This window comes from Clarias gariepinus, chromosome 12 (genome assembly GCF_024256425.1).
Source record: "Clarias gariepinus isolate MV-2021 ecotype Netherlands chromosome 12, CGAR_prim_01v2, whole genome shotgun sequence".
Classification (NCBI taxonomy): domain Eukaryota; kingdom Metazoa; phylum Chordata; class Actinopteri; order Siluriformes; family Clariidae; genus Clarias; species Clarias gariepinus.
Window position 1 is genome coordinate 11,215,662 of NC_071111.1, and position 17,660 is coordinate 11,233,321.

The following is a 17,660-nucleotide window of genomic DNA, read 5'->3' on the forward strand; positions in this document are numbered from 1 at the left end:
TGTAGCCAACGATCCTAGGGAAATGGAAGGAATTTAAAATTAAGAGAACCAAATTGGACAGAAGAGCAGTGTTTACTTTTAGCTTTACGCTCAGTGTTAAGGAAAATATTTCCTCTTTTCGCCATTTTGTCCTCAACTCTTAACATTTTTTACTATAAGTTTTTAGGACTTAGATGTTTTGTGAATCATTTTTATCTTTACTAAGATTTAATCTTAAATTTAAGGGAAAATTCTAAGAAAATGACATAATTCTAAGAATTTTTGTAGAATTTCACCACTAGGAGCAACTTTTAGGCTTAAGTAACTTTGTGAATATGGACTCTGGCCTCCACAGTCAACAGGATTAAGCCCATCTGAAAAGGGTACGGATGAACTTACCATGTAAAGATCCTGATCTAATGGCTCTCCTGAAACATTATAGCCGAGATGCTTTTAAAATCAGGCTTGAAAACATATATTTCACTCATCTTATTTATTTGTAGAAGTTCTGGAATGCAGAGTGAAGGAAAAGTAGTGTACAAGTGGTTGGCATTTGTGGCAAATCCTTCAAGACTGTTTGAAAAACTCATTTCAGATGATTACCTGATGGAGCTGCTTGAAAGAATGCCAAGAAAGATCAAGCAAAGCTGTTGTCTAAATGCAATTTCGAAGAATAAAAAAATACAAGAGGGTTTTGATTTGATTTATTTTTTGTCACAGATAAGTTTTTTTTATTTTTTTTTATAGCTGTGACAGTTTCAGTGTTGTTATAAAACATACTGACAATAAATAACCAAACCCTATGGCTGGGCACGTCCAGTCTTTTGACAAGTAGTGCACACTCTGACTACAGCACTCATCTTTATTCACTTACTTATCTCTAAGGGTGTTTTCACATTAGGGCACCAGGATCGTTTCTAAGAACACTTGACCATGAAGTCTGATTCATTTTGAGTAGTGAGAACACAATCGTTCCATGCTTGGGAACCGTGAGAATCAGATATGGAAGTCAATCGTATCCGAAAATGGATATGATGTGGGAAGCCTGGAGCCTATCCATACCCTAGGGGTACAGTATGAATGGTACATCTGTATGGAGTGGCATTCTATTGGCACATACTCACTTAGACACTACAATTTGAAAATTGAGACGAAGCATTGAGAGAACATGCAAACTCCACGAACACGAACCCAAGGCAGAACTCGAACCTTCTACCCTGGAGGTGTGAAGCCACAGTGCTAACCACTTCCCCTTCATCTAAACTAAACATTCTAAACTAAGTAACTTCAAGGTAGAACAAGGAACTACAACATTCAACGAAGCTAAATTCACATTTACAAGTAATACAATAAGGCTTTTCCTTTTGGATGTCAAAACAATAGGGTTCTTCATGCATAAAAGAAACATCTGTCCGTCTCTGAAACCCACAGTAATGCTGGGAAAACACATGCCATTGCATAAAACTACAGACTCGACTGCATATTCCTAGCTTCATCTATCTTTATACTTCTCCACTTTACGAATGAGTCATTCCTGCTGCCTGAAGGTGACGAATCGCCATGCAGATACGGATCTATTTATTTCTTTCACCAGGCCTCCTCATTCAAACCTTACGTCAAACCATGTTTAATGTCAGAAGGCTGATCTTTTCTGTGAAGGTCGGAGATTTTCAGCAGGTTTAGAATACAGCTTTTAAACTTCAAGATCAATGAAACAAACTGAAAAAGCATTCTAAAAAAAGCACCTCTCCTTTAAAGCCTTACCTTCCACAATCTTTCCAGACTGTTCTGCCGCTCCTCCAGGTAAGACTTTGGCCACGTATGCGCCGATCTCCCCATCACTGCCTGGAACCTCTTTACCTCCGATTATACGGATGCCCAGTCCGTTGCCTGCAGGCCCATTGCAAAGACCTTAAATTAAAAGGCATCCCATTTTGACTTTCAGTAGACTAAGTTGATTAATAGCATGTTACAAGTCGCATGCAAATTAAGTAAATATATTTACAATTTGTTTAGCATTTTTTAGTTCCTGAACTCTACCATAATCACAATTATAAAAACGATTGAATGAACCGAGCCAGTTGCGCATACGACTGGGAGCCATTCAAGACTTAGAATAAATTAGGGATACGTGGGGTTCAATGTCTATTTACATGCCTTTTCAAAATGTTTTGATTGTTTTTATACGGAAAAAATTACGATCATGAGGTTGGACGTTGGTAATATCGATAACATTTTTTAGGTGGCTGGAACAGATTATATGCATTATCACTATTTCCTATAAAAAATGTGTTTTACAATACAAAATTTTGCCCTAAATTCGTATATCAATATACCATATTTATATACCATTAATATATATAATTCTGAGGATAATCTGACGTGTATTACATGCAATTTTGACTATCTAGTCTATCTAATCTATCTAGTTCCAATATATACAGTAGGCATAAATACTGTACCAACACTCTCAACACCTCACCATTAAAGAAAGTAACAAAAGTACGAAAGACTTTAATTATTTCGTGCAGTGCATTAGGCCTATTCAGATGTAATAATTTTCACATATTTATAGTTAGCTTATTATATTTTAAATTGTTAATTAACGTACATATACATACTTTGTCTTTGTTTTCCTTTTATAAATACATTATATAATACATAGAATTTAAAATATAATAAAAGATGTTTTTTGTTTTATTTCTTTCCAATTTTGCATGTAATATATACCAGGGGTGTTCAAGTCAAACCGGGACTTGTAAATGAAGGCGCAAAAGACTTCAAGCACAGTACGGTGAATGATGGAAAGGTTTTGAAGAAGACCATGTATCTGTGAATGATAATCTTGCCCGAGGTGGCTTGGAAAACTACCTTGATGGTGTCCAAGCACTAGTGAAATGCTGGGATAAGTGCATTAATGTAGCAGGGGATTATATAGAGAAATACATTCATGTATAAAAGTTATCCCCCCCCCTTTTCAATTTTACATGTTTTTGTGTAAAAACATATTAAAAATCATCTTATTATAGTCAATCTTAATATTAGGCAATATTTTATTTTAAAAAAACTAAGCCAAAATAAAAAAACAACAACAACATGTGGACAACAGCTAGGTAATGCTAATCATTAGCTCCTGATTAATTGATCATCAGCAGGTGAGCAGACCTCTATAAAAGCAGAGGATTTGGCATTTTGCTGGTCTGGAGCATTCAGGTGTGTTAACACAAAGCCAAGAGGGGAAGACATAAACAATAGTTGTAGAGAAGCAATTGTTGTTCAGTATTCTTCATTTTTTTCACAAGTGGAGAGCATTTGTTACAATTGTCAATCTTCCCAGGAGTGAAATAAATAATGGCTTGGTGAAAACAGTATAGTCCCTCAGAGGTTGTATTTATTGTATAAGACCCGCTATAATCATATTTTTATGTTTAAACACAAAAAACATATAACTTAGAAGTACTAACTTTTGAACATGAATGTAAATGTAGTTTTGACTGTCATAACTGTGTTGTTATTCTGCACAATCAAAGTCCCAGTTTGTCTTGAATGCCCCTCATAAAGTGAGTGATATTTAGACAGTTCTGATATTAGACGTTTACCTGACACACTGCGGTCTTTAGGATCCCTTTGTAGTTTTATTCTTGCGTGGGAAAATGGATACGGCTGGGACTTCATCTGCATCATATCATACAAGTACAGGCAGTTTCACATAGACACCTAGCTTCTACGAGAGACTATGTAAGGAATTGAAAACTGCATTTACATTTTCTGCTCATTGCTGCAGCAGATGAACAAATAGTCACTCTAAATATGTTCTCTCGAAAGGTTATATTCTCTTAATGTGTCTGTTCCATTTAGTATACACTAGGACTGTGATACAAGCAGATGTACTGTACAATTGTGTATAATGTGGGAATGAATAGATAGTCTTTCTTCACCTGTCTTCTGTCCAGGCCCTGTCCGTCCTCTCGTGGCTTGTCAAACCAGTCAGTCTCCTCCCGACGGAGATGGTAAGCTTCAGAAAAATCAAGATATAATCAACCCTATTAAAAACTGCTCACCTGTTAATTAATCAGAAACCTAGCCATTCTTTCCAGTCATAGGGATAAGAAATAAACACTGAAGACTGGTGCACTGTACAGCGTTTCAGGTCAAGGTACTGTTGTTCTTATATTTTCCAAACATGCACACAAAGAATATCGTGCAGTAGGGAATAGCCATGGTTTTTATACCAGTAAAAGCTATCGTCAGCAAATTTCCAAATAAGGACATGTCTTTGTCTGCTCATTGATATGAAAGAGATAATGGTAGTAACATCAGAGCTATACTGAAAACATTTTCTTTCTTCTTTTCCTGTACCCTTTATGATGTAATCAAAAAAATTCATTGTACCCTAATTTCGTAAACACTGCCCACCCAAAAAATAAAAATAAAGAATAAAGCTTTTGTATTTAAATAAGCAAATAATTCTATTTAATTACAGAAGATTTGTGGTCATGAATGAGGTGCTTCATAAAAGTCTAATTATTGGCTTGCATCACGCAAAGTAAACAACTAAGGAAATTGCTGATGTTACTGATATTGGGAACAGAATCAAAATACAGTATCAACTTTGTGCAAATGTGGTCGGAAGAATCCTGAATGACTCTGGGGACCGTTGGAACTAAAAGATGTGTGGCTTATTACCTAATGAGGCTTATCAAGAAATAAAAAAGGAGAGGTAGGCAGTGTATAAAGAAGCTGAAATGTTTTTTCATTGGAGGACACAATATATTGTATGAGTTATATGCTTGAGTTGGCTGTATCATGGCGTAAACAGACACCTATAGATAGATTTTATTGATTTTAACTGAAATGTAGTTAAAAAAAAGATAACAGAGATGTGTTTAAGTACCAACCTGATCCTTCTGAACTTTCATAATCCAATGTACCATGATATGAAAATGAAGACTATTCATGAATTTAAGTCTATTTTTTATAATTTGCTATGTGCAATATATGTAATGAAGTTAAAAATGTGCAATGCATTAACCTAATCAATGAATTTCTCACATGTAAGTCACAAACAGATTAACCATTATACTGTTGGCACTGTAGACTATTGATAAAAATTGCTTTATGTTGAGTTTGTGAAGCATGCAACAAAAACGCATTGATCCAGTACTGCATTTACTGTATTAATGTGTGCTTATCATACTCCCTATATGTTGTTGTCATGGAAATGAATTTTTAGTCAATACAGTGGACCATGGGCTTATGGGTGATTGGGAGTTTGATGGTCATGGTACAGTGGGTGGGCTTAAAATTGGGTGTTAGAGGGCAGGAAAATGGTGGGTGTTAGAAGGAAGGGATGGGGGGCTGAAAGCTAAGGTTGTCATACTCTACCGTCTGTGACATTTTCATGTGTGTTGCCTGGATCATCTCTGTTCAGACCCACCAGGGATTCACTTAGTGCTGTAACCAAGGCAAATGCATTTACTTCCATATGGAACATATGATGCGTTCATCATATGGTATTAATGTGTGGAGACCACAAAAATGAAATAAAACAAAACTAAATGTGCATTGTGTTTAAACAATAATAACTTACAAATAATGCAATTATTTGTGTAGTATACTGTGCAAATGCTGTCATTTACTTTTTATACATCAATAAATAATGTATATGAAAACAAGTAATTATCCATAGCATAAATATAAGAAAAGCATACAGTAGCATGCAGCAGTGTGTAGATCCTCATGCAAGGAAGCAAGCAAGTTTATTTAAAAAATATAAGGAAAATACATGCAATTCATTCATATATTATTGTAAGAACACAAAACATGCAAACAATTGAAAGATTAAAGATAACTTAGATCATTTAAACAAAAAAAAAAACAATAAAAATCAGTCAGAGGGCTTTTGTTTAATGTTAGCACATATCAATCTATATTTTTAAATATTAAGAAATTGAAAATGAATTAGAAAGTCAAATCTAATAATTTAATAAAACAGGCACAACTGTTCAATCCAAACATATAGCTAACATTAACAAACTTTAAGTACAGTAAATAAAAAAGTGAATGTCCTAATAGATTTGATTTGTTCCCTTATATGTATTTTATGACACAGTCATTTAGTATTACATTTAAAATGAATTTTTAAATAGTCACCATCATATTTTTATATACATTATATTTCTCCAAATTGGATGTAAGTTCCGATGGCTTCTTACTGGAACTCATTTTGACACTGATTTTAATTATAGTCAATTGGAAACATCTTGGTGGCAACCCTGAGCCGTGGAATTTAGAAAGATGTTAGCTAGTAGCAAGTTATTAATTAATAGCTACAGTAAGCACAATCATCAAATCTATCAACATAATGCAGTTGCAGAAGAAAGAGAAAAAAAATATGTAGAAATCTGCTTCATAATTTTACATATTTATGGTGCAGTCTTTATACACATTTTTTAAATAGTTGATCGCGTATTATAGGATATAATTTTACATAATTTACCAATAAAAGTATAAGCCATCTGGCTTTGTGATGTTTTTGTCTGGTGGTTTACTGGAATTTCTTAATTGACTGACTTTTTATTAGTTTATATAATAATAATAATACATAATACATTAATTTTTTGCAAGTTGTTGTGCATTATATAATGTATTATATTATATAATGTGTAAGTATTATGTAAACAGCTATCTATATAAACAATTGTAAATATGTATGTAAATATCCTAAAGAGGATGATGGGAATATCTTCAATATCATATATTGAATGTCAATAGCATAATAACTCAATATAAACCAAATGTAAAACCAAAAAAAAAAAAAATGCCAGCAGGCATATTTAATATAAAGCATTCATGTATACAACCAGACAAAAATAATGAATGAATAAAAACAGAAAGCAAGGCTGCTGACAATTATATACTATTATTGCAACACAGTCAACTGATTAATGAAGGTTCATTTATATAGATACTTAAATAATATTCATAAAAAGAAAGACCAGATGACAGCCACATTAAATTGAAGCAAATGGGAAGGATCTGGTATCCTAGCAGAAGGAGATAAAAATTACCTTCGCTATCAGACATTGTGCCCTGAAGGTCATCTATGAGCATATAGCTGCGTCCTCTAGTAGGGTCCTCCCTGAGGTGCTGCTGCTGAGGATCTTGAAGAGAGAGACATGACCCAAACTGGTCACGGGAGTCGGCGGATATAGGCGGGAGCGGACCTGCAGATGCCCGTGCCATACCCATCGGCTGACCCACCGGACTCAGTGGGCTCTCTTCCTCAGAGTTTTGTGCCACGATTGGAATTCGCCCACGCCCAGCCTGACCAATAGGCAAGCTGGTAGGCTTTGTCCTACCTGATGGCGCCTGATAGGCAGAAGTCTCTGAGGAAGCGTCACCCTCTGATTTGAGCCTCAAGGAGGAGCTAGAGATGTCCCTTTTGATAGAAAGATCAAGTCCATACATAGAAGTAGGCCTTGAGGAAGGCCGAGAGCGGCTCCCGCTTGGATAAGAAGAGTCCTCCCCTAGCGTTGATCTCACCCCAGAGCTCAAGTTGAGACTCTGGGCTAAGTTAAGTGAACCAGCCAAATTGACGCCAAGAGTTGAGCCCAGGTACTTCTGCTGTTCTGCAATGTTCTTACGAAGCCCAAATGTAATCTCATCCTGCAATAATCTGCTTGATCTTGTTGAGGCACCACTAGATCCCAAGTAGCTGCTATAATCTGTGTCTAAACCTCTACTGTCCTGGATGGCATATTTTCCAATGTTGCTCATACTTTTGTGTTTTTGGTAAAGCATAGATGTTGGAAGCTGTTTGGCTGCCTGCTTCTCCAAGGTTAATCTACTTATGCTATACTTCTCTGTCTTAGGGAAAGCCCTATAGCCTCCACTAGTTACACCTGAGCTAGGAGTATAGTGATGTGAGAGGCTAGCCAACTGTTCTAAGCTCTCAGTCCCTCCTGTGCTTCTTCTAAACTCCTGCTTCAGTTGCTGCTTCAGAAGTTTCAACTCATATGGCTCTTCCATTGGGTCTTCATCGTCTTGACTCTTTCCATAGGAATGAAGTCTAGAGGAGCTGCCAAGGTAATCAGTGCCAACATCTGCTGCTGTGCGTCTTAGTAGGCGCTCTGCTTTTGCCAATTCCCTCTCAGCAATTCCATAACTGGTGGATGAAAGACCGGGTGTGCTCTTGGTAAGCTCTGTTGCATCTTCTAGGAGCAGATAGCTTCTTGGTGCTTGGTGATCCAAGTCAGCATAGAAAGAATCTGCAGACACATTTGACATAGGACTTCCTGCCATGCTGCCCCCACGGTCTTCCAGGCCATGCAGATCAAGATGATTGCCATACTTCCCTCCCAGATAGGATGAATTTTCATAATTGGTGGACACTTTGGTGGCATCTAGTTCCGACAGAAGTGCAGCTTGTTGCCTTGCCTTTTGCTGTAGTAGCAGCATCTGGTGGTAGCTCTGCTGCTGTGAAGCAGTGAGAGAGGGAACAGAAGAGTAGATGCTTTGGGACTGGTATGGTGGTTGTGTCTGGTACAGGGACTGCTGATATTGTGGGTAATGATACTGGGAGTACTTGCCATACTCATATTTAGTCTGTGGGGGAACAAACTCATCTAGCTCTGATTGTGGAGCAGTGTGGGGTCTTTCGAGTCCAAGTCCACTCACTTCCTCTATATCATCACTTCTTCTTGTTTCACGGATATTGCTCACTTCACTGTCAGACATGTAGTCACGATCTTCTGCAACACTTTGCAAGTAAGCCCTTTCCCTCTTCTCCCTTTCCTTAAGTAATGCATCTTTCCTTCTATTGATGCCCATCTCCAGATAGCGCAATTTAGCATCAATCTCTTTCTCTTCCTCATCCAATTCGGCCTGTTTCTTACGAAGTTTAGAGGATTCCCGTTCTACCAAATCCAGTTCGCGGTCAATATCCTGCAAGATTTTTGCCCTTGCCATGTTGGAGCTTCGACAAAGGCGGCGACGGGCAGAGGCAGTGCTGTACGCTGGTTGACCAGCATTGGTGGCCTCCTCTTCAGAAGGTGGGTTAGGAAGGGTCCGCTTCACTTTCTTTTGTGTACCAGTTGGTGTGCTACTTGGAGATCCTTTACCCTGCCAAAGGAAAAAAGAATACAATATTACATAATATATATGTAATATTATTGTTACATAATACAGTATATGTGTAACAATGTTAATATTTTCTTCATATTACAAGCAAAACAATAAAGCAATGATTTTACTCAATCAGTGTTGATCGATGAAACGCAAAATTTTTCGGTGCCTGTATAACATTAAATACATTAGGTGATGTGTTTGACAACACACTAAGATAATATAAGGTTTATACGACTAAACTGATCTTGAACACAATAAGATACAGATAAATTGATGCAAATATATGCTTATTTCTGTTTGATAAAGTGTTCTATTTAAATTTACATTAAACATTACTTACAGTTTAGTAGCAGTACTGTACAGTTTAAGATACTATAAGAAAATGCTCTAAAATCTATATGTACTCTAGACAGCTATTGTTTGGCTGCAACAGTCAGTTTTTTCATAAACTAAAAAGGAAAGGAGCAAGCTAACAAAAACAGAAGTCATGTAGTTTTAAGAGGCAAATGAGACAACTGGTTTATATATTGGTTATTATAATTTTAGAATGAATTGATGAACTCTAAATTAAATCGACAGCACCATCAACAATTAATCTACTAACTGATAAACATGTGTGTTCTGTTCTGTAAGATTAGCGTGATAAGTAATAGAAACTATACTATGAAAATAGATCCTTGAGCATTTTATTTTTTATTTGAAGGACAAACTTCATATATGTCACATGTATGAAAGTGTACTTACAGAGTAACCCTCAGAAAATTGGAAGTTAGCTGCTCGCTCTTCTGAAGTAGGGCTCATAGGTTTTGGGTCAGACAGTGACCGCTGCATGACTTTTGCTCTTGGACTACCAGGAACCACTTTGGATGGGTCTGCAGAACATATTTTCTGTGGGCTGGTATCACCACTAGATTTTTCATAGGAAACAAATTCTAGTGATTTACTGGGGGACATACAGGGAGATATTGGTGAATAAAGGACTTTAGGGGATTTGGGAGGAACAGGAGAAACCTGTAGACTGGAAGTATCTGTTTTGAGATGTGGTGACTGAGTTATTTCTAAGGGGGTAGGGCGTCTCTTAGGAGAAGTTGTTCTATCAGAATTAGGAAAATCAACTCTGGTGTCGGTCTGTACAGTATGTCCTCTAAGCGTCCCAGTGGAATCTGTTTGTACAGAAATCTCTGTAAGTGCCTGCACAGAAACTCCACAGTTGTCAGCTGTACTGTATTTACTACCTCGTGGCTTGCTACGTCTGCTACGACTGGGAACTTCCCACTCATCCTGGTCTTCATCATCTGTTTGTACACAACTATCTACACTTTTCTTCACATTCTTCTTTTTCCTTCCTGCAGAGTAGGCTTTCTCAGTATCATCTTCTTCATCTGTCTGACAACCACTGTCCATTTTTTTATCTGTCCCCACAATATGACCAAGAGTCTGCTCTTGGATTTCACCTGGATACATTTGTCTGTACTTTTGCTCCTCTAGTTGCTGTCTCAGCTGCTCTTGGAGCCTCTGAATCTGTTCCAACTGCTCCTGTTGCTGAGCATATGTCTCTTTTTGCATCATAAGGTGAGCTTGCCTCTCTTCCTCTTGTTGACACAGGATCTGCTGCTTCATGACCTGGAGCTCCTCTAGTTCTTTTTGAACTAGAAGTTGCTCCTGCTCCCGAAATCGCTGAATCTCTTGCCTCTCCCATTCTAGTTCCTCAGCAAGGCGTTGCTGTTTTATCTTTTCTAGCTCAAGAAGCTCTCGTTCCATCTGATACTTTTCATCACCTGGAATCATGGGTGAGGAGAGAGCTTCTAGTGATGCTGCAATTGCCTCAAGTGAGGCATCGGTGTAGTCAAGTGATGCTCCTGTGGTTACTGTTGGCGCTATCTCTGTTCGATCACTGGAGAAAATATCCTTAGAAACACTGATTTCCAGGTTCAAAGGCATGTCATCCTGCTCCTCTGCTGTAGTCACAGCAACAGTGGAAAGGAAACTGTGTGATCTAGTGAGAGGTTGATTTTGCAGATTTGATAATGATGGCATTGTGTCACTAGTATGCATGCCTGGCAAGGAGTTGTATGTTGTACTGAAAATAGAACCAGGTTGGGTAGTTATGGCATATGTAGAAGGAACTGGTGCTGCTACAGATGAGTACACCACTCCATTTGAGGACCTCAGGACACTAGAACTTCCAAAGTGAGTTCCAATAGCAGCTGTTATTCTGGCTTGTGAGTACTGTGGGATTGTAACTCCAGTAAATGCCCCAGAAGCTTTGCTTGAGTAGTCCACAGCTTCACCTGTTAAAAATTCATATTGTATATGAGCTTAGCTTATGTTTACACCAAGTTTCCGTAAAGACAGAAAGCCAAGCCATGCCCAAAATATTTAAAATGCAAAATGTGTTTTGAAAGATTTAAGAAAATGCAAATCATATAGAGTAGCATGCAATATAAAAATGAAAATACAAGCATGCAAATTCCAACAAATAAAAACATAAAATGAAGAACGTTCTAAAATGCAGGAAAAGAGTCTCAGATGGGAATGAGTAAAGGTAACTCAAAATGGCATCTCTGAGAAAGATCTGCAAGATCGCACTGACCTGCTATAGACATTTTTCCCGATGTAAGATCTACAGCACCCTCCATTTCCCCATTGTAGTCATACCTATTTTTACTCTTGTACAAGAAGAGGCCAGCCTCTGCCAAGTTTGTGTCAGACATGGAAGGCTTTATTCCACCAAGACCTCTCATGCCATAGGGAGAGCGATCATACTGGTAATGGTCATCTCTGTAGCCAAAACGATCCTCTGGCAATGGAGCTGAGGGTTGCTGAGTGGCACAGCTACCAGCAAATGGAAGCTTGTATACTACATCACAACACACTGCCCGTCTTCCTGCTGTTAGGTCTACTGGTTTGCCATCATCCTCTGTAATCACTGTTGTAACCATCTCTGAAGAGGACCCATCTACGGATACCATAGTCTGTACTGGCTTACCAGTCGTGAGGTCAACTGCACCAGATACACAAGTTTCCAACTGAGGTGGAATACTTGTACTAACACCAAGCGTAGGAGATGTTGTAACTGGAACAGAATGTAATTTGCCTAAAGTTGTGGAGAGATTGATTGGCTTTTCAGGCTGGGAATCAATAGGACGATAAATAATTTGGGAAACTGGTTCAAAGGATCTAGCTGTTGTTAGTTGTAGAGGCATTGAAGTCGCCTGAGAAAGATTATTGTTGGGATATGCTATAGTAGCTGTACAAGTGAGGATTGTCATGCTGTCTGTTACAACAGAAACTGATGAAGTATCAGTGCTCAAATTCATTACAGATGACTGGACTGCAGTTTGTTGCCGACCATCAACCAGGAAGGATTGCCGTTGTGACTCTGGTGACGACAGATCAATACCTTTCATACATATCTCTGCATCTGCTTTTGGAGCACGCAGATCAACAATCACTCCAGAATGATAAGCATGCCCATTATGTACAGCTACTGGTTGGGATTTTAAATCTGGCATCCCAAGGGCTCTTGTAGTTGGAGTTGAGGGAGGTGTTTTTCCATGCACAACAGAGACTGTTGTTCTTTGGACTTCAGTAGTTACTACATGGACATCATTTGGAATTACTACTGAGGGCTGTGAAGCTGAAACTGCCTCAATTACATGATTCATGCTTAAAATAACCTTTTCATTTTCACATATTTCTTGCCTTTCTATGGATTCTGTTATTTTGGTGAAAGCTAATGGTACCCTAGTTTGTGGCTGTGGTGGCAGTTGTATTTGTGGTTGTGACTGAAAATCAAAATGTACATGAGACTGTTTGCTAGGTGTTGAGGGATCTGAACTTGCTTGGGCTTGGGTTATCACACCTTCTATGGGTGAACCAGGCTGGGAAGGCAGAGTGATAACAACATAAGTATCGTATAAGGACTTCCCAAACCTAGGAGATGTAGGGGTTTTTATTGGTGATGTAGGCCCTGTTTTAATATCAGATGCAGGACTTAAGTTCAATGCACCATCTTCAGTGCTTGTTGGGAGAATGATTGGTCTTATTGGAGAATAAATAGAAGAAAGTGGTTGGGCACTTGACATAGGTTTTGGAGCTATGGGTGGCTTGACTGGCTCTCCTGGTCTGTGGCTGAATGTCAGTCCTGCAGGGATTGTGGATGGCTTTGGAGGGACAGGAGGAGGAACATGCGGCTTATAACTTGGTGCCATTGGTTGTCTTATCTGTGCATTTGGACCTGTAGTTGGCAAACCAGCTGTAGCTGTTCTTTGTGGAACCTGAGGTGGAATCTTTTTAGGATAAATAGCAGGCTTAGGTAGAGTAGGTGGTGGTAAGGGAGGGGGAGCAGGAATGTCATTTTTTTCCTGAGATGCACCTCTACGTAGAACAGCTGGCTTGGGAGGGACAGGTGGGGCAGTTGATATTACAGTAGGTACTGTTGGAGTATATTGTGGTACAGTGGGTAAAGGTGCTGTAACTGGGACAGAAGGTCTAGAAACTACACTAGAAATCTGAGTAGGTAATGCATCAATGTGACTCAATGCTGAAGGCTTTGACAAATCAACAACACCAGACTGGTCTGTTGTTTCAGCCATGGCTGCCTGCGATGGCACTGGCTGTGATATTGAGTCTGCCCTTGATGAAATTGAATCCATAACATGCTCTGAAGCTGGCATGGAACCTGAAGGATCAATTGTTCTTTCCTGAGATAACTTGACAGCAAATGATGTTGGCTCAGTCACTGCAGCATGTGTAGAAGATGATGTAAAATCTGGAACTGTTTCATCATCCTGATTTTGATCTACAATGCTCTCCTCACCAGATTCCTCTTCACCTGAGGAACATTGAGTGACTGTCAGATCTGGTATAGAGAGAATTCTTCTTTGAATAAAAGTCTCTGTTTCTTCAGATGTAGTGACCTCAATTTCCTTTGTTCTATCTGTCAAATCAGGAATTGTTTGTGTTGGGCTGATGCCTGGAGTCAGGACACCTCTCTGCTTTTTCATAAGTTCCTCATAGGCTTCCTCTGCATTTAACAATGGTTTTCCACCCTTACCAAACTGGCCAGAAATGGTTTTACAGATAGTGTCTTGTCTTGTGCCAGATGTGTCTCTGGAGCATGAAAAGACACCATTATCAGCTGTATCTGTTGTGTGAAATTCATTCATTGTGTTATCTTTTTTCATGTGTTGCTCTTTAAGCAACATATCTTTCTTTATCTGCATCATGTCCTCATAGACTTCATCGGGTGATCTCAGTTTTCTTGCTTTTTCTGGTACAGAAATCGCATCTTTCTCTACATGTGTGTCTTCAACCAGTGACTCATAGGCATAATCTTCAATTAGCATGCCGCCATAAAGGGACTCTTTTCCAGGTGGAATATCCTCTATTGTTGGAGATTTTGTTTTGAGCATTATGTCCTCATAAGCATCATATGAAGGATGTGAAGGATGTGAGGCTTGTTTTTCTGTGGTTTCCCTGGTGTGCTTAGTTGTATATTGTTCATCTGTTGGAGAATATAAAGAGACAGATGTTGGGAGATGATATACTTTTTGAACAGCAGCAATCTTCTCTGGAAGAATCTCAAAACCTTCTGGCTCAGATTCCATGCTTGGAGAGAAATCTGAACAGGAAGATCTACGGAATTCCTCCATCTCTGCTTCCTGCCGCTGCTCCTCTGTTGGAGATGCGTCCTCGATTGGAGAAAGGTTGCTCGGTGGAGTCTTTGGACGTTCTCGCCTTCTCTGTGCTCGTATTTCCTCTTTGTCTTTCTTTGATTTCTTACTAGAATTCTTTTGCTTCTCTTGTTCTTTTAGGAGCTCTTCTTCCTCACGTAGCTCTTCTTCTTCAGATGAATCTTCAATTGTGGGTAGCATTTGACCAGGCTGCCGGTGCTTGGCTTTCCTGTGCTGTTTGCCCTCACCACTGCTCTTAATATGGCTTGAGCTGCTGCTGTCACTGTCTTCATCAAGAGAAGATAGTGAGGTTGGAGATGTGCCTGGAGTAAAACTGGATGCATGTAAGCTTGAGGAGCCTTCCCCCCGAGACCTGTCATCAGGGGAATCTGTAAGGCTCTCAGGTTCACCATCATCTGAAGCCTGACGAACAGTGGCCACAGTGTTGAGTTCGATTGTTTTGAAATGGCGAATGCCAGCACCATTTTCTTCAAAGGGCTGCTCCCTTTTACTAAGTTCCTCAATTTTAGCCACAGAAATTATACTTTTGCAATCTAGCTCATCCTCAGGATTAATACTACTGTTTTTAACAAGACTCCTTCCCTTGCTTAACTCATTTCTCTTGATGTCCTTGTTTACATCTTCTTCTGGTATTTTATTTTCCTCATAACTTTTTTTTCCTTTACTAAGGTTTCCCTCAACAGATGGTGACACATCCTCACGATCACTTATTGCCAAACTTTCTTTCTCTGCTGACCCTGCACTATAACTTCCTACATAATTAATTTCATCTACTTTATTTTCTCTCTCAATAAGAGGTGAAGGTTCTCCCTCACTGCTTTCCTCCAGAAAATCTTGTTTAAGCTCTGTTGGGACAAGCAGCTTTTTCTTCTCTTTTTTAGGGACAGTATCGGTCTTTTCTTCTTTGGCATTGTCTTCCTCTGAAGTGAGTTCTGGAGACTCCTCTGGCGACACCTCCAGTTGGCACCTGGTCTTGACTGACTCACTTGATTGATCTTTAGAGGGTGCTGTCTGAAATTCAAGTATTGGAAGAACAGTACTCTCTAACTTGGCCAAATCTGAAAGACTTGGAGCACTGTTTTCTTGACTGACTTTGTCTTCGTTATTGGGTTCCTTTAAAAGCTGTTCTTCCACGACCGTTGCAGCATGTTCTTTCTTCTGCAAGAGAAAGGAAATGTACAAATTACACTGAAAATCAGAATACAGAATGATGATAGAGTAAGTCTAACTTGTAATAACATTTTACCTCTACCAATATTTGCTCCCTATAGAGTTACCTGTCCCAACTTTTTAGGTTTTATCAATGGCTTTGTTCCATCTTGATTTTTCACTTGAGTGCCTAGAGATTGTACTTCTCCAGGTGATTTGTCTTTGTCTTGTTTACTAACTACAGGATACGGAAGGCTGGGTTTTACTACAGGTTCTAAGGCACAGAACACACTGTAACTATTCGATTGAATGTTTGGGATTTCTTTATTAGATTGTGAGTCAGGTTTAAGTTTCTGTTTACCACTAACAATTTCATTTCCTTTATCAGGCACTGGGGGGAAAAAATCAAACTTTTGTGCTAAAAGTAGAGACTGCTCATTTGACTTGATTTGGATTGTTAATTGTGCGTCATCCTTTACATTAGCTGCAGGAGATGGAGGTTCGGGTGTTCTCTGGTCTGACAAAACAACCTGCATAGTGGAATGTTCTGAAATATTTCTTGGGGCTGTATCTAAGGATTGTTTAATTTTACTGACATCAGCCACTGAATTTTCTCTACTCTTAGGAAACTCTTCCACTTCATATAGTGAATCATTCATTTTTACTGCACACTCATTTTCAGCCTTCACACCATCAGTGTTGTATTTCACTGTTCTTTCATTCAAAACATTTTGCACTTTCTTAGATTCAGTAAGAGAAGAAGATGACGTCTCTGATCTTATGTCGTTGTGCTCCAGCTTATCACATTTCTCTACTTTCTCAGAGTGCTGCTTGTCATCTACATTTTCAATTCCGGGGACAGTTTCTTTTGAGGACTCCTCCACTTGATGTAAATTCCCTGAAAACATATGCTCATTTTTGGACATCTGAGAGGATAGACAAACCTCATCTTTTCTGGATATTATTTTCTTATCAAGCGCAATATTTTCTAGTTTAAAAACTGTGTGTTTTGATGTATAATGATAATTGTTTTTGGATGACTGCAGTTCGATTGTGTCTTCCATTTCCACATTTTGTAGAATGTTTTCCTTTTTAGTATTGTCAATTACACTTATCCTATTTCCTGCTGAAAACTTTCCAAGCTCATCTTCTGCAGTAGGGCTAGTCAGATTTTGATTAGTTGTTTTTTCTGTTCCTATATTTTCTAGTCTATTTTCGATCGTCTCTTCATTTTCTTTAGCAATAAATTCAAAAGCTACTTTAGGTATAAGGCATTCACTTGCTTGAGTTTGGTCTCTTTCTCTGGCCTTACTGTCATTAGCACCTATATTAGCAAACGTTGATGTTTCATGAGCATTCTTATCAGAGAACGTGCAGAATGTGCCGGTTGCTGAGTTTAGACATGTATTATGATGTGATATTTCATCTAAAATGTCATGTTTTGTTGTTAGTTCGGATTTTGTCGGTTCATTCAGGGTTGGGAAAGCAGGGCTGGCACATTCTGGTGTTTCAGCAGAAGGAGCTTGAGCCTCTTGTGTGCGCTTTTGTACGACTCCTTGTGCTTTTGACTCTTGTTCAACTTTGGATTTTCTTCCTGACTGTTTCTCTTCTGCCTGTTCCAAATATATTCCTTCGACTTTATTAATAACAGTGTCCGCCCTAACTGAATATACAAATGAAGTTTCAGAGGAAGACATAATCCCT

The 17,660-nt window shown here is 38.7% G+C and overlaps 1 protein-coding gene across 1 annotated transcript in view; it reads right to left on the reverse strand.

Moving 5' to 3' along the window:
• pcloa (piccolo presynaptic cytomatrix protein a) overlaps positions 1–17,660 on the reverse strand; it is a 65,722-nt gene that overhangs the window by 23,518 nt on the left and 24,544 nt on the right. Inside the window, exons 5-11 of the mRNA XM_053509084.1 lie at positions 11,702–15,965; positions 9,853–11,399; positions 7,050–9,102; positions 5,365–5,433; positions 3,918–3,994; positions 3,579–3,654; positions 1,744–1,890 (exon numbers count right to left, since the gene is read on the reverse strand). Of these exons, the coding sequence (XP_053365059.1) occupies positions 1,744–1,890; positions 3,579–3,654; positions 3,918–3,994; positions 5,365–5,433; positions 7,050–9,102; positions 9,853–11,399; positions 11,702–15,965 (8,233 nt within the window). The remainder of the gene's footprint in view (positions 1–1,743; positions 1,891–3,578; positions 3,655–3,917; positions 3,995–5,364; positions 5,434–7,049; positions 9,103–9,852; positions 11,400–11,701; positions 15,966–17,660) is intronic.